This window comes from Eurosta solidaginis, chromosome 3 (assembly GCF_040869045.1).
Source record: "Eurosta solidaginis isolate ZX-2024a chromosome 3, ASM4086904v1, whole genome shotgun sequence".
Classification (NCBI taxonomy): domain Eukaryota; kingdom Metazoa; phylum Arthropoda; class Insecta; order Diptera; family Tephritidae; genus Eurosta; species Eurosta solidaginis.
The window spans coordinates 108,480,541-108,499,034 of record NC_090321.1 but is presented as its reverse complement, the minus strand read 5'-3'; the positions used below and the strand labels follow the sequence as shown (position 1 = coordinate 108,499,034).

General features: G+C 35.6%; 2 protein-coding genes across 2 annotated transcripts in view; one reads left to right on the top strand and one right to left on the bottom strand.

Annotated features, from left to right (window-relative positions):
* mr (anaphase promoting complex subunit morula) overlaps positions 1-18,494 on the top strand; it is a 724,830-nt gene that overhangs the window by 686,263 nt on the left and 20,073 nt on the right. The gene's annotated exons all lie outside the window — the stretch shown is intronic.
* PPP1R15 (Protein phosphatase 1 regulatory subunit 15) overlaps positions 17,176-18,494 on the bottom strand; it is a 293,688-nt gene continuing 292,369 nt past the window's right edge. The window contains exon 2 of the mRNA XM_067772929.1: positions 17,176-17,396. Within this exon, the coding sequence (XP_067629030.1) occupies positions 17,331-17,396 (66 nt within the window). The 3' untranslated portion in view covers positions 17,176-17,330. The remainder of the gene's footprint in view (positions 17,397-18,494) is intronic.

Below are 18,494 nucleotides of genomic sequence, written 5' to 3'. Positions count from 1 at the left end.
CTCCGATAAAATATATTTGCAAAAATTGATGGTGAGCGTAAGGAAATGGTAACAATGCACCCGCTCGATGATAAATCTAATCTTGAATCTGTAATATGTATGCAATGTAATTTGATGTTGGATCAGAATCCTTAAAAACATTGTAGAAACTGTTACTTAGATCTACAGAACAATTAGATATTCCACATGAAGTAATCACCTTAAATGTCGGCATAAAATTGTCTCTTATAATTTTTGTAGCACCAAAAGAAGTCTTTTGAAATGATGAATTCTATTCTTGTATATGATTCATAAAATGCTTCGACATTGGTGATCCTCCAAAAATCAATGAGTGTAATGGATCAGATGGAGTTTCAAATGCTGCCAATTTCACTTTTCAATTAGCACAACACATGCCAGCCGTTTCACCCAGAAACTTAGCTGCTTCACAATGTGGACATATCGCACTCATTAATCCAATATATCCATGTATACTGTAATCAATTTGTGGATCGTAATTAAAAGCAGCACGATACATATTTTCTAGAACATGACGTCCTATTTGTCTTGGTCATGCTTGATTTTTTTTTCCGCTGTCGTTCTGCAGATCTATTTCGTGCATATCGTTCACGTCGTATTTAATTTTGTTGTGACAGGTCATCAATACTTTGCGCTCTTCTTTGGAGTAACATTCTGTTACCACTACGCGTACGTCGACCGTTATTTTGACGTCTGGCTCGAGGCATTTCTTCAAGAGAAAGGAAAAAAATTCACTATCACTCCATGGTCAATGCAAGAAATTTAATTTAAGAAAAGCACATGTGCAAAAAAATGCGCGGTCGAAATACACCCACACGTATATGTCCAAAAGACAAAACGAAAATACAAACCTTGCAAAAAATTTGATGAAAAACACAATAAAACACGTGCGCTCGATTAGATACAGTTGAAATCAAAAAATCTGTAAGATGAACGAAGAACGAAGAAAGAACATTTGAAAAAATAAATTTGAAGAGAAAAACATGATACATCATTGCCACAATTTTCTACTATGTTTTTGTTCAACGATGCGACATACTTACAGAAGGAATTTCCAATGTATTATAAATATTGATATGAATTCAATTGAAAATGAAGAAATACTCAATTATGAATCGAAAACTACATAAATATTGAACACACGTCTTGATTCTCCATAGTTCATAACAAAAAGATGTAATGTCAATATACACCGAAAGTACGATGTGACAGATATGTTTTGTTGTGGTGTATCTCTTTCCATTGCATCTGAAAAATCCCTATTGCCAAAATGGCAGCCATGATCATTGTTCATACTCTTGTCTAAGAAAACTCGATCAGATGCATATGAATCAGTACAACACATTATATATACATTTGTTCATTACTTTTTTTTTAATTTTTTATTCTTAAGGCATCAGAGTAAAAAAGTTAGTAAGTATGTAGGAACAACAATTTTCGGGACGCTGGTGAATATATTCGTTGAACTCGAGGGATCCATGAGTTAGGTTACCAAATGGTTGTTGCGATATTGATTCGAAAACAGGTGGGCGAATGTTTCTAATGTTGCTTTGATCCGTATTACGAAGAAACATTGTATATGTAAATCTTATGGCTATCAGATTTGGTAGTCGTAAATTTGCAAGTTGAATGGCAACAGTCAACGATTCTGTATATTTGTTTTGCCAATAAGTAATTTCTCGTCGTGAAAAAAGATTTAAAACGTTGCGCCGAACCGTTGTTTGTTGGGACAGTTGTGTTATGAAGAGATATTGTAAATTTATAATTTATTTAATAATTTGGGAAAAATTTAAACAACTTGACATCAGGACGGACAAGGCGACAGCTGTTTCGATTATACCTTGTAAATCTCTTCAAAGCCTTTTCTCCCGGGAATGGGAGTCGAACCCGCACTCCTACGATAGTTGAAATGGTTATAAACGCATTCAGCTACGTCATGCCTTAGTTGTTGTAAAGTTTTTTCCCAATTGCCTTCTTACGCATATATTATCTTTCACACATCACATAATTCGTATGTAGTTATGTGTTAAAGTTATGCATGTTTCTAAGGCGGTTTTCAGAGGAACTTGGTATTTTGTTGTTGTTTTTGTTCTATTTATAGAACTACAACGAATTAACCAAATGTTGTCTACTTATATGAGTTTGTCGGGGATTGCCCGTATCGCTTTAAATGTATGAAAACATTTATTTCAAGCAATTTTTAATTTTATAATTTATTTAATAATTTGGGAAAAATTTAAACAACTTGACATCAGGACGGACAAGGCGACAGCTGTTTCGATTATACCTTGTAAATCTCTTCAAAGCCTTTTCTCCCGGGAATGGGAGTCGAACCCGCACTCCTACGATAGTTGAAATGGTTATAAACGCATTCAGCTACGTTATGCCTTAGTTGTTGTAAAGTTTTTTCCCAATTGCCTTCTTACGCATATATTATCTTTCACACATCACATAATTCGTATGTAGTTATGTGTTAAAGTTATGCGTGTTTTTAAGGCGGTTTTCAGAGAAACTTGGTATTTTGTTGTTGTTTTTGTTCTATTTATAGAACTACAACGTATTAACCAAATGTTGTCTACTTATATGAGTTTGTCGGGGATTGCCCGTATGTATTAAAACATTTATTTCAAGCAATTTTTAATTTTATAATTTATTTAATAATTTGGGAAAAATTTAAACAACTTGACATCAGGACGGACAAGGCGACAGCTGTTTCGATTATACCTTGTAAATCTCTTCAAAGCCTTTTCTCCCGGGAATGGGAGTCGAACCCGCACTCCTACGATAGTTGAAATGGTTATAAACGCATTCAGCTACGACATGCCTTAGTTGTTGTAAAGTTTTTTCCCAATTGCCTTCTTACGCATATATTATCTTTCACACATCACATAATTCGTATGTAGTTATGTGTTAAAGTTATGCATGTTTCTAAGGCGGTTTTCAGAGAAACTTGGTATTTTGTTGTTGTTTTTGTTCTATTTATAGAACTACAACGAATTAACCAAATGTTGTCTACTTATATGAGTTTGTCGGGATTGCCCGTATCGCTTTAAATGTATGAAAACATTTATTTCAAGCAATTTTTAATTTTATAATTTATTTAATAATTTGAGAAAAATTTAAACAACTTGACATCAGGACGGACAAGGCGACAGCTGTTTCGATTATACCTTGTAAATCTCTTCAAAGCCTTTTCTCCCGGGAATGGGAGTCGAACCCGCACTCCTACGATAGTTGAAATGGTTATAAACGCATTTAGCTACGTCATGCCTTAGTTGTTGTAAAGTTTTTTCCCAATTGCCTTCTTACGCATATATTATCTTTCACACATCACATAATTCGTATGTAGTTATGTGTTAAAGTTATGCATGTTTCTAAGGCGGTTTTCAGAGAAACTTGGTATTTTGTTGTTGTTTTTGTTCTATTTATAGAACTACAACGAATTAACCAAATGTTGTCTACTTATATGAGTTTGTCGGGGATTGCCCGTATCGCTTTAAATGTATGAAAAAATTTATTTCAAGCAATTTTTAATTTTATAATTTATTTAATAATTTGGGAAAAATTTAAACAACTTGACATCAGGACGGACAAGGCGACAGCTGTTTCGATTATACCTTGTAAATCTCTTCAAAGCCTTTTCTCCCGGGAATGGGAGTCGAACCCGCACTCCTACGATAGTTGAAATGGTTATAAACGCATTCAGCTACGTCATGCCTTAGTTGTTGTAAAGTTTTTTCCCAATTGCCTTCTTACGCATATATTATCTTTCACACATCACATAATTCGTATGTAGTTATGTGTTAAAGTTATGCATGTTTCTAAGGCGGTTTTCAGAGAAACTTGGTATTTTGTTGTTGTTTTTGTTCTATTTATAGAACTACAACCAATTAACCAAATGTTGTCTACTTATATGAGTTTGTCGGGGATTGCCCGTATCGCTTTAAATGTATGAAAACATTTATTTCAAGCAATTTTTAATTTTATAATTTATTTAATAATTTGGGAAAAGTTTAAACAACTTGACATCAGGACGGACAAGGAGACAGCTGTTTCGATTATACCTTGTAAATCTCTTCAAAGCCTTTTCTCCCGGGAATGGGAGTCGAACCCGCACTCCTACGATAGTTGAAATGGTTATAAACGCATTCAGCTACGTCATGCCTTAGTTGTTGTAAAGTTTTTTCCCAATTGCCTTCTTACGCATATATTATCTTTCACACATCACATAATTCGTATGTAGTTATGTGTTAAAGTTATGCATGTTTCTAAGGCGGTTTTCAGAGAAACTTGGTATTTGGTTGTTGTTTTTGTTCTATTTATAGAACTACAACGAATTAACCGAATGTTGTCTACTTATATGAGTTTGTCGGGGATTGCCCGTATCGCTTTAAATGTATGAAAACATTTATTTCAAGCAATTTTTAATTTTATAATTTATTTAATAATTTGGGAAAAATTTAAACAACTTGACATCAGGACGGACAAGGCGACAGCTGTTTCGATTATACCTTGTAAATCTCTTCAAAGCCTTTTCTCCCGGGAATGGGAGTCGAACCCGCACTCCTACGATAGTTGAAATGGTTATAAACGCATTCAGCTACGTCATGCCTTAGTTGTTGTAAAGTTTTTTCCCAATTGCCTTCTTACGCATATATTATCTTTCATACATCACATAATTCGTATGTAGTTATGTGTTAAAGTTATGCATGTTTCTAAGGCGGTTTTCAGAGAAACTTGGTATTTTGTTGTTGTTTTTGTTCTATTTATAGAACTACAACGAATTAACCAAATGTTGTCTACTTATATGAGTTTGTCGGGGATTGCCCGTATCGCTTTAAATGTATGAAAACATTTATTTCAAGCAATTTTTAATTTTATAATTTATTTAATAATTTGGGAAAAATTTAAACAACTTGACATCAGGACGGACAAGGCGACAGCTGTTTCGATTATACCTTGTAAATCTCTTCAAAGCCTTTTCTCCCGGGAATGGGAGTCGAACCCGCACTCCTACGATAGTTGAAATGGTTATAAACGCATTCAGCTACGTCATGCCTTAGTTGTTGTAAAGTTTTTTCCCAATTGCCTTCTTACGCATATATTATCTTTCACACATCACATAATTCGTATGTAGTTATGTGTTAAAGTTATGCATGTTTCTAAGGCGGTTTTCAGAGAAACTTGGTATTTTGTTGTTGTTTTTGTTCTATTTATAGAACTACAACGAATTAACCAAATGTTGTCTACTTATATGAGTTTGTCGGGGATTGCCCGTATCGCTTTAAATGTATGAAAACATTTATTTCAAGCAATTTTTATAATTTAAAATTATTAATTTAATAATTATAATTAAAAATTGCTTGAAATAAATGTTTTCATACATTTAAAGCGATACGGGCAATCCCCGAGAAACTCATATAAGTAGACAACATTTGGTTAATTCGTTGTAGTTCTATAAATAGAACAAAAACAACAACAAAATACCAAGTTTCTCTGAAAACCGCCTTAGAAACATGCATAAATTTAACACATAACTACATACGAATTATGTGATGTGTGAAAGATAATATATGCGTAAGAAGGCAATTGGGAAAAAACTTTACAACAACTAAGGCATGACGTAGCTGAATGCGTTTACAACCATTTCAACTATCGTAGGAGTGCGGGTTCGACTCCCATTCCCGGGAGAAAAGGCTTTGAAGAGATTTACAAGGTATAATCGAAACAGCTGTCGCCTTGTCCGTCCTGATGTCAAGTTGTTTAAATTTTTCCCAAATTATTAAATAAATTATAAAATTAAAAATTGCTTGAAATAAATGTTTTCATACATTTAAAGCGATACGGGCAATCCCCGACAAACTCATATAAGTAGACCACATTTGGTTAATTCGTTGTAGTTCTATAAATAGAACAAAAACAACAACAAAATACCAAGTTTCTCTGAAAACCGCCTTAGAAACATGCATAACTTTAACACATAACTACATACGAATTATGTGATGTGTGAAAGATAATATATGCGTAAGAAGGCAATTGGGAAAAAACTTTACAACAACTAAGGCATGACGTAGCTGAATGCGTTTATAACCATTTCAACTATCGTAGGAGTGCGGGTTCGACTCTCATTCCCGGGAGAAAAGGCTTTGAAGAGATTTACAAGGTATAATCGAAACAGCTGTCGCCTTGTCCGTCCTGATGTAAAGTTGTTTAAAATTTTTCCCAAATTATTAAATAAATTATAAAATTAAAAATTGCTTGAAATAAATGTTTTCATACATTTAAAGCGATACGGGCAATCCCCGACAAACTCATATAAGTAGACAACATTTGGTTAATTCGCTGTAGGTCTATAAATAGAACAAAAACAACAACAAAATACCAAGTTTCTCTGAAAACCGCCTTAGAAACATGCATAACTTTAGCACATAACTACATACGAATTATGTGATGTGTGAAAGATAATATATGCGTAAGAAGGCAATTGGGAAAAAACTTTACAACAACTAAGGCATGACGTAGCTGAATGCGTTTATAACCATTTCAACTATCGTAGGAGTGCGGGTTCGACTCCCATTCCCGGGAGAAAAGGCTTTGAAGAGATTTACAAGGTATAATCGAAACAGCTGTCGCCTTGTCCGTCCTGATATCAAGTTGTTTAAACTTTTCCCAAATTATTTAATAAATTATAAAATTAAAAATTGCTTGAAATAAATGTTTTCATACATTTAAAGCGATACGGGCAATCCCCTACAAACTCATATAAGTAGACAACATTTGGTTAATTCGTTGTAGTTCTATAAATAGAACAAAAACAACAACAAAATACCAAGTTTCTCTGAAAACCGCCTTAGAAACAAGCATAACTTTAACACATAACTACATACGAATTATGTGATGTGTGAAAGATAATATATGCGTAAGAAGGCAATTGGGAAAAAACTTTACAACAATTAAGGCATGACGTAGCTGAATGCGTTTATAACCATTTCAATTATCGTAGGAGTGCGGGTTCGACTCCCACTCCCGGGAGAAAAGGCTTTGAAGAGATTTACAAGGTATAATCGAAACAGCTATCGTCTTGTCCGTCCTGATGTCAAGCTGTTTAAACTTTTCCCAAATTATTAAATAAATTATAAAATTAAAAATTGCTTGAAATAAATGTTTTCATACATTTAAAGCGATACGGGCAATCCCCGACAAACTCATATAAGTAGACAACATTTGGTTAATTCGTTGTAGTTCTATAAATAGAACAAAAACAACAACAAAATTCCAAGTTTCTCTGAAAACCGTCTTAGAAACATGCATAACTTTTAACATATAACTACATACGAATTATGTGATGTGTGAAAGATAATATATGCGTAAGAAGGCAATTGGGAAAAAACTTTACAACAACTAAGGCATGACGTAGCTGAATGCGTTTATAACCATTTCAACTATCGTAGGAGTGCGGGTTCGACTCCCATTCCCGGGAGAAAAGGCTTTGAAGAGATTTACAAGGTATAATCGAAACAGCTGTCGCCTTGTCCGTCCTGATGTCAAGTTGTTTAAAATTTTTCCCAAATTATTAAATAAATTATAAAATTAAAAATTGCTTGAAATAAATGTTTTCATACATTTAAAGCGATACGGGCAATCCCCGACAAACTCATATAAGTAGACAACATTTGGTTAATTCGTTGTAGTTCTATAAATAGAACAAAAACAACAACAAAATACCAAGTTTCTCTGAAAACCGCCTTAGAAACATGCATAACTTTAACACATAACTACATACGAATTATGTGATGTGTGAAAGATAATATATGCGTAAGAAAGCAATTGGGAAAAAACTTTACAACAACTAAGGCATGACGTAGCTGAATGCGTTTATAACCATTTCAACTATCGTAGGAGTGCGGGTTCGACCCCCATTCCCGGGAGAAAAGGCTTTGAAGAGATTTACAAGGTATAATCGAAACAGCTGTCGCCTTGTCCGTCCTGATGTCAAGTTGTTTAAATTTTTCCCAAATTATTAAATAAATTATAAAATTAAAAATTGCTTGAAATAAATGTTTTCATACATTTAAAGCGATACGGGCAATCCCCGACAAACTCATATAAGTAGACAACATTTGGTTAATTCGTTGTAGTTCTATAAATAGAACAAAAACAACAACAAAATACCAAGTTTCTCTGAAAACCGCCTTAGAAACATGCATAACTTTAACACATAACTACATACGAATTATGTGATGTGTGAAAGATAATATATGCGTAAGAAGGCAATTGGGAAAAAACTTTACAACAACTAAGGCATGACGTAGCTGAATGTGTTTATAACCATTTCAACTATCGTAGGAGTGCGGGTTCGACTCCCATTCCCGGGAGAAAAGGCTTGGAAGAGATTTACAAGGTATAATCGAAACAGCTGTCGCCTTGTCCGTCCTGATGTCAAGTTGTTTAAATTTTTCCCAAATTATTAAATAAATTATAAAATTAAAAATTGCTTGAAATAAATGTTTTCATACATTTAAAGCGATACGGGCAATCCCCGACAAACTCATATAAGTAGACAACATTTGGTTAATTCGTTGTAGTTCTATAAATAGAACAAAAACAACAACAAAATACCAAGTTTCTCTGAAAAGCGCCTTAGAAACATGCATAACTTTAACACATAACTACATACGAATTATGTGATGCGTGAAAGATAATATATGCGTAAGAAGGCAATTGGGAAAAAACTTTACAACAACTAAGGCATGACGTAGCTGAATGCGTTTATAACCATTTCAACTATCGTAGGAGTGCGGGTTCGACTCCCATTCCCGGGAGAAAAGGCTTTGAAGAGATTTACAAGGTATAATCGAAACAGCTGTCGCCTTGTCCGTCCTGATGTCAAGTTGTTTAAACTTTTCCCAAATTATTAAATAAATTATAAAATTAAAAATTGCTTGAAATAAATGTTTTCATACATTTAAAGCGACACGGGCAATCCCCGACAAACTCATATAAGTAGACAACATTTGGTTAATTCGTTGTAGTTCTATAAATAGAACAAAAACAACAACAAAATACCAAGTTTCTCTGAAAACCGCCTTAGAAACATGCATAACTTTAACACATAACTACATACGAATTATGTGATGTGTGAAAGATAATATATGCGTAAGAAGGCAATTGGGAAAAAACTTTACAACAACTAAGGCATGACGTAGTTGAATGCGTTTATAACCATTTCAACTATCGTAGGAGTGCGGGTTCGACCCCCATTCCCGGGAGAAAAGGCTTTGAAGAGATTTACAAGGTATAATCGAAACAGCTGTCGCCTTGTCCGTCCTGATGTCAAGTTGTTTAAATTTTTCCCAAATTATTAAATAAATTATAAAATTAAAAATTGCTTGAAATAAATGTTTTCATACATTTAAAGCGATACGGGCAATCCCCGACAAACTCATATAAGTAGACAACATTTGGTTAATTCGTTGTAGTTCTATAAATAGAACAAAAACAACAACAAAATACCAAGTTTCTCTGAAAACCGCCTTAGAAACATGCATAACTTTAACACATAACTACATACGAATTATGTGATGTGTGAAAGATAATATATGCGTAAGAAGGCAATTGGGAAAAAACTTTACAACAACTAAGGCATGACGTAGCTGAATGCGTTTATAACCATTTCAACTATCGTAGGAGTGCGGGTTCGACTCCCATTCACGGGAGAAAAGGCTTTGAAGAGATTTACAAGGTATAATCGAAACAGCTGTCGCCTTGTCCGTCCTGATGTCAAGTTGTTTAAACTTTTCCCAAATTATTTAATAAATTATAAAATTAAAAATTGCTTGAAATAAATGTTTTCATACATTTAAAGCGATACGGGCAATCCCCGACAAACTCATATAAGTAGAAAACATTTGGTTAGTTCGTTGTAGTTCTATAAATAGAACAAAAACAACAACAAAATACCAAGTTTCTCTGAAAACCGCCTTAGAAACATGCATAACTTTAACACATAACTACATACGAATTATGTGATGTGTGAAAGATAATATATGCGTAAGAAGGCAATTGGGAAAAAACTTTACAACAACTAAGGCATGACGTAGCTGAATGCGTTTATAACCATTTCAACTATCGTAGGAGTGCGGGTTCGACTCCCATTCACGGGAGAAAAGGCTTTGAAGAGATTTACAAGGTATAATCGAAACAGCTGTCGCCTTGTCCGTCCTGATGTCAAGTTGTTTAAACTTTTCCCAAATTATTTAATAAATTATAAAATTAAAAATTGCTTGAAATAAATGTTTTCATACATTTAAAGCGATACGGGCAATCCCCGACAAACTCATATAAGTAGACAACATTTGGTTAATTCGTTGTAGTTCTATAAATAGAACAAAAACAACAACAAAATACCAAGTTTCTCTGAAAACCGCCTTAGAAACATGCATAACTTTAACACATAACTATACGAATTATGTGATGTGTGAAAGATAATATATGCGTAAGAAGGCAATTGGGAAAAAACTTTACAACAACTAAGGCATGACGTAGCTGAATGCGTTTATAACCATTTCAACTATAGTAGGAGTGCGGGTTCGACTCCCATACCCGGGAGAAAAGGCTTTGAAGAGATTTACAAGGTATAATCGAAACAGCTGTCGCCTTGTCCGTCCTGATGTCAAGTTGTTTAAATTTTTCTCAAATTATTAAATAAATTATAAAATTAAAAATTGCTTGAAATAAATGTTTTCATACATTTAAAGCGATACGGGCAATCCCCGACAAACTCATATAAGTAGACAACATTTGGTTAATTCGTTGTAGTTCTATAAATAGAACAAAAACAACAACAAAATACCAAGTTTCTCTGAAAACCGCCTTAGAAACATGCATAACTTTAACACATAACTACATACGAATTATGTGATGTGTGAAAGATAATATATGCGTAAGAAGGCAATTGGGAAAAAACTTTACAACAACTAAGGCATGACGTAGCTGAATGCGTTTATAACCATTTCAACTATCGTAGGAGTGCGGGTTCGACTCCCATTCCCGAGAGAAAAGGCTTTGAAGAGATTTACAAGGTATAATCGAAACAGCTGTCGCCTTGTCCGTCCTGATGTCAAGTTGTTTAAATTTTTCCCAAATTATTAAATAAATTATAAAATTAAAAATTGCTTGAAATAAATGTTTTCATACATTTAAAGCGATACGGGCAATCCCCGACAAACTCATATAAGTAGACAACATTTGGTTAATTCGTTGTAGTTCTATAAATAGAACAAAAACAACAACAAAATATCAAGTTTCTCTGAAAAGCGCCTTAGAAACATGCATAACTTTAACACATAACTACATACGAATTATGTGATGTGTGAAAGATAATATATGCGTAAGAAGGCAATTGGGAAAAAACTTTACAACAACTAAGGCATGACGTAGCTGAATGCGTTTATAACCATTTCAACTATCGTAGGAGTGCGGGTTCGACTCCCATTCCCGGGAGAAAAGGCTTTGAAGAGATTTACAAGGTATAAACGAAACAGCTGTCGCCTTGTCCGTCCTGATGTCAAGTTGTTTAAATTTTTCCCAAATTATTAAATAAATTATAAAATTAAAAATTGCTTGAAATAAATGTTTTCATACATTTAAAGCGATACGGGCAATCCCCGACAAACTCATATAAGTAGACAACATTTGGTTAATTCGTTGTAGTTCTATAAATAGAACAAAAACAACAACAAAATACCAAGTTTCTCTGAAAACCGCCTTAGAAACATGCATAACTTTAACACATAACTACATACGAATTATGTGATGTGTGAAAGATAATATATGCGTAAGAAGGCAATTGGGAAAAAACTTTACAACAACTAAGGCATGACGTAGCTGAATGCGTTTATAACCATTTCAACTATCGTAGGAGTGCGGGTTCGACTCCCATTCCCGGGAGAAAAGGCTTTGAAGAGATTTACAAGTTATAATCGAAACAGCTATCGCCTTGTCCGTCCTGATGTCAAGTTGTTTAAATTTTTCTCAAATTATTAAATAAATTATAAAATTAAAAATTGCTTGAAATAAATGTTTTCATACATTTAAAGCGATACGGGCGATCCCCGACAAACTCATATAAGTAGACAACATTTGGTTAATTCGTTGTAGTTCTATAAATAGAACAAAAACAACAACAAAATACCAAGTTTCTCTGAAAACCGCTTTAGAAACATGCATAACTTTAACACATAACTACATACGAATTATGTGATGTGTGAAAGATAATATATGCGTAAGAAGGCAATTGGGAAAAAACTTTACAACAACTAAGGCATGACGTAGCTGAATGCGTTTATAACCATTTCAACTATCGTAGGAGTGCGGGTTCGACTCCCATTCCCGGGAGAAAAGGCTTTGAAGAGATTTACAAGGTATAATCGAAACAGCTGTCGCCTTGTCCGTCCTGATGCCAAGTTGTTTAAATTTTTCCCAAATTATTAAATAAATTATAAAATTAAAAATTGCTTGAAATAAATGTTTTCATACATTTAAAGCGATACGGGCAATCCCCGACAAACTCATATAAGTAGACAACATTTGGTTAATTCGTTGTAGTTCTATAAATAGAACAAAAACAACAACAAAATACCAAGTTTCTCTGAAAACCGCCTTAGAAACATGCATAACTTTAACACATAACTACATACGAATTATGTGATGTGTGAAAGATAATATATGCGTAAGAAGGCAATTGGGAAAAAACTTTACAACAACTAAGGCATGACGTAGCTGAATGCTTTTATAACCATTTCAACTATCGTAGGAGTGCGGGTTCGACTCCCATTCCCGGGAGAAAAGGCTTTGAAGAGATTTACAAGGTATAATCGAAACAGCTGTCGCCTTGTCAAGTTGTTTAAATTTTTCCCAAATTATTAAATAAATTATAAAATTAAAAATTGCTTGAAATAAATGTTTTCATACATTTAAAGCGATACGGGCAATCCCCGACAAACTCATATAAGTAGATATTGTAAATTTTCAGTAAGGAAGCGACCATTTGAAAAGAACCTGTTGAAATTTGCGGAATGTCGCGTTTTTTTTTCGAGAAATCTAAAATATTGACCGAAATAATGCATCAAGGCTTCGTCGTAAAAAATGCGATGAACTCGATACTCTTGAATTCTTGTTGCCAAAATCCCAGCCAAATATGAATTTGCCGATGCGAAATGTATGACATCTTCATCAGAATGCAGTCGGTCAGCAATTTCCAAGATTAATTCAATTGTATTCATGGTTGTTTCTGAAAAAAGCATCGCAATTCTATTACAATGTTGTTTCTTTGACAGAACAAAATCACACTTCATAAATTTAGTGGGACATTACTCACCAAATTGAAGCAAACCATATACCGAATTTACTTAAATCCAGTTCATTTATTTTTTTCACAGCTTTTATGAAAAAAAAGCATAACAAAACAAATTATTTCTTTTTTTTTGTTTGATTTTCACTTGCGTAATGCCGAACGTCAAATTATAATTCTAGAAACGCCAATTCCATTGAATAATGCAAAATGTAAATAAGCACCACCTATTCCATTTCATGAAATAACGCAAATATGCAAATAAGCACCATCTATTGGTATGAAACGTAGCCGTAGCTTGGTGTGATATATCTCATGAACCGCTCTACCCAATTCAATGAAGCTTTACAGAAACCATCTACATCATAGCTCAAATGTACCATAGAAATTTGTTTGAATTTGGTGGAGCCGGTCTCAAGTTATAAAGTAACACCAAAAATGTGCACTTATTTTTATATATATAGATGATGAACAAAATTAAAAAAAAAATCTTTTTTAAAGCAAAACTCAGTATAATATTGTCCTTTGAAAGACTATAACACGTTTCAGTTTTTCTCATAGAAAACTAGCACAGAAAATCTGAAACGTGTTAGTCTTCCATGGGAGCGACGATATGTAATCAAAGGGCGGCATTATCGGTATTTGCACGCAGTCAAAAAACTGCCAGCGGCGGGCATGCCTACAAATGCGCATATAAAGATAAACACGAGTTTCATAATCTACATGTTATTGTAATTTGTTTTATTTACTTACTTACTTAATTGGCGCTTAACCATCTAAACGGTTATGGCCGTCCAACAAGTCGCGCCAGTCGCTCCTTCGCTCCGTCAACCGGCGCCAATTGGTCACACCAAGGGAGTTTAAATCGTTTTCCACCTGGTCCTTCCAACGGAGTGGGGGCCGCCCTCTACCTCTGCTTCTATAGGCGGGTTTCGATAGAAACACTTTCTTGGCCGGAGCATCATCATTCAGTCGCTTAACATGGCCTAGCCAGCGCAGCCGCTGCGTTATAATTCGCTGGACTATGTTGATGTCTGCGTATAGCTCGTACAGCTCATCATTAAATCTTCTTCGGTACTCGCCATCGCCAACGCGTAGAGGTCCATACATCTTTCGAAGAACTTTTCTCTCGAACACTTCCAAAGCCGCTTCATCTGCTGTTGTCATGGTCCATGCTTCTGCATCATATAGCAGGACGGGTACGATAAGTGACTTGTAGAGTATGATTTTCGTTCGCCGAGAAAGGACTTTACATTTCAATTGCCTACCTAGTCCAAAGTAACATTTATTGGCAGTCTTTTACTATTTTGAAATTATGGCTGCCAACAGTAGCGTGGCTGCCAAGGCGCATATGCGCTGACTCTTTGCTGGTTGACAGCAGGTACTTCGTTTGTTCCTCATTCACCATCAAACCCATCTTTACCGCAGAACTAAGAGCGCGGGTGTTTAGGCCGATGATATCAATGTCATCAGCATATGCAGGTAATTGCACGCTTTTATAGTATATTGTTCCAGTGCGGTTAAGTTCTGCAGCTAGTATAATTTTCTCCAGCATCAAATTAAAGAAATCGCACGATAGGGGGTCACCCTGTCTGAAACCTCGTTTAGTTTCGAACGGCTCGGAGAGGTCCTTCCCAATTCTGACTGAGCTGATGGTGCTGGTCAACGTCATTTTGCACAGCCGTATAAGTTTTGCGGGGAAACCAAATTCAGACATAGCGGCATATAGGCAGCTCCTTTTCGTGCTGTCGAATGCGGCTTTAAAGTCGACGAAGAGGTGATGTGTGTCGATTCTCTTTTCACGGGGTTTTTCCAAGATTTTGCGCATTGTGAAAATCGGGTCGATGGTAGATTTACCAGGTCTGAAGCCGCACTGATAAGGTCCAATCAGCCGGTTCACGATGGGCTTCAATATTTCGCACAATACAATTGAAAGGACCTTATATGCGATATTAAGAAGGCTGATTCCACGATAGTTGGTACATTTTGCAGTATCCCCCTTCTTGTGGACTGGGCAAAGAACACTTATATTCCAACCGTTGGGCATGCACTCGTCCGCCCATATTTTGCTAAGAAGCTGTTGCATGCGCTTTACCAACTCTTCGTCGCCGTACTTGAATAGCTCCGCAGGCAATCCATCAGCATCCGCGGCCTTGTTGTTTTTCAATCTGGTTATTGCTATTCTAACTTCGTCATAATCGGGCGGGGTGAATCTGCGCGGTGAATTGCTGCCTCCATTTAGGAGAGCAGAGAAGTATTCCCTCCATAATCTAAGCACTCTCTGGACATCAGTTACAAGGTCGCCGTTTTCGTTCCTACAGGAGTTTGTCCCGGTCTTAAAACCTTCCGTCTGTCGCCGTACTGTTTGGAAGAATTTTCGGGCGTTATTCCTGGTGGCTATCAGCTCAAGCTCCTCGCACTCACGCCTTTCTGCTTCTGCTTTTTTCTTCCTGAAAAGGTGTCTCGCTTCCCTTTTCAAATCACGATAGCGTTCACACACTCCTCTTGTCGCGCTCGCTTTTAACGTAGCCCTGTAGGCAGCGTCTTTTCTTTCGGTTGCAACGCGGCATTCTTCATCGTACCAGTTGCTTTTTCGTGGCCGCCGGTAGCCAATTTTTTCCTCGGCGGCAGTACGAAGTGCTTTGGAGATATGCTCCCACTGCTCCTGCATTCCTTCAGGATGAGTTGTGCTCTCAGAGAGCAGGTGTGAGAGTCGAGTTGCGAAATCATGGGCAGTCTGTTGTGATTGAAGCTTTTCGACGTCTAGCTTTCCTTGTGTTTTTGTTCTTTGGTTTTAGCCGCGTTGAGGCGGGTGCGTATTTTGGCTGCAACGAGATAATGGTCCGAGTCGATGTTAGGTCCTCGGATCGTGCACACATATAAAACACTGGAGGCATTCCATCCGTCTATCACAACGTGATCGATCTGCTTGCGAGTATTTCGATCAGGAGACAGCCATGTAGCTTGATGTATCTTTTTATGTATGAACATCGTGCTGGATATTACCATGTTTCGAGCACCGGCAAAGTCAACCAGCCTCAGTCCGTTAGGAGAAGTTTCATTGTGTAGGCTGAACTTTCCGACTGTAGGGCCAAAAACACCTTCTTTGCCCACCCTGGCGTTAAAGTCACCAAGCACGACTTTTATATCTTGACGGGGGCAGCGCTCGTATGTGCGTTCTAATTGTTCATAAAAAGTGTCTTTCACCTCATCGTCTTTCTCCTCTGTCGGCGCATGGGCGCAGATGAATGATATATTAAAAAATTTTGCTTTTATTCGGATAGCGGCGAGATGCTCATCCACAGGCGTGAACGCCAGCACTTGGCGACAAAGTCTCTCTCCCACCACGAATCCGACGCCGAAACTGTGCTTATTCGTATGGCCACTCCAATAGATGTCACAATTTTTGATCTTCTTTCTTCCTTTGTTTTATTTAAGACAATGAATATAAACCTCAGTATTACAAAACTTTGTACATATGTCAATTTTGAACATTTGCATTTGATAACCTATTAGTGAATTTATTTTTAACTTTGTTTATTACCGATACTACTGCATAATATAAAGTCAAATTATAACTATCAAAATCTGCACATAGTTTCTTTTTCAAATTTTTTTAAAAGTTAATTTATAAACCAAAACACATGCACATAGTTCATATAAATGCAATAAACAAATGGTTTTTAATTATTTCGTAAAACTGACTGTTTATCATTAATATAAAAATTGTTTCTATATATACCGGTAAAAAATAAATAATGTCCTTCCAAATCTGGGGTGTTATCAACTTGAACATTTCCCCCGTCCAAAAAAGCTCTTCCGTTGCGCCCAAGTATGTGCGTCTGCAATTTATATTTGATTTCTTAGCGATCAGGATGATCATGAAGCCTTCCCTTCGTCTTTGCAACGCCGAAAAAGTTCTCTAGAACATCTTGATTAAGACGATATGTCAAGGTGTAATCTATGTTGAAATTTTCATGTAAATCAGCCAATAACAATTTTGAAGCGTTGCTGCATTGAAGGATTTCTGCAAGTAATGTGAAAATGAAGGTATGTAGATAGAAATGTGACTGAATGAAATCATCTTAAGTTTTTTGTAATACTATGTTCAAACAGAAAAATAAATTGGTGCAATTTTTAAGATCGCGGGTTGGAATCGAGCTCAAGGCCTAACAATAATTATTTTATCATTATTATTGTTATGAAAAATTTTTTCTTAATTGAAAAGATTATTAAATTAGAATAGAAGAAAGAAAAAATTTAGACAACTGCTCGTTGTATAGATCCATTTCGGGAACTGCTAAATTTCTTCATCGGCAACGTTTAGGCGCCGCTGCTATAACTATTCAGCCATTACAGCGGTTTTTTGCTTGTCGTCATTAATTCTACTTCTATTCTGGTTCTTGCCAATTGATATTCACAACACTGCGACACCACTATCATTTGGTGACCGTTCCAACAGTTTGCAATTAACAGGATTGAGCGAGTTCAAAAAGTTTTTCTTAAATACTGTCTGCGATCACTTAGATTTACTAGCCCTCTTCCCTCATATAATGCACTTTTACTTCTTTTAAATCTTAAAACTTTAGAAGCGAGAAAGTCTATTCTTTTTTTGACCTTTTTATATTGCATCATCCATGGGATTCAGATTGTGCTGCTCTTCTTGAGAAAATTAATTTTAATGTTCGAAGAAGACAACTAAGAAGCTTTTACCCTTTCTATGACATTATTAGTAGAACTAATTATGCGAGAAATGCCCCAATTACCCACGCTATGAGTGAATTTAATAAGATCTCATATTTATCGAGCTTGATTTCTCTTTGTCGAAGAATGTTTTTATTAATTTATTAAAGTGTGTTTTTTAGTTATCTATTCTTTTATATTAGTCTGTAAGTGCCAGCTTTTCGTTGACTTGTTAACTTTTTGTATTTCTTAATTGTAGTCTGTTTTTCGAAGGCTTTTGACAAAGTCAACCATTCATTACTAATATCTAAACTTGCTGGCTTCGGCTTCCATTCTAGTATGCTATCTTGGGTGAGATCTTACTTGGCAGATCGTAGCTGTGTTGTTGTGGTAGATGGTATTTCTTCGCGGTCGTTTACTGCCAATTCTGGTGTACCCCAAG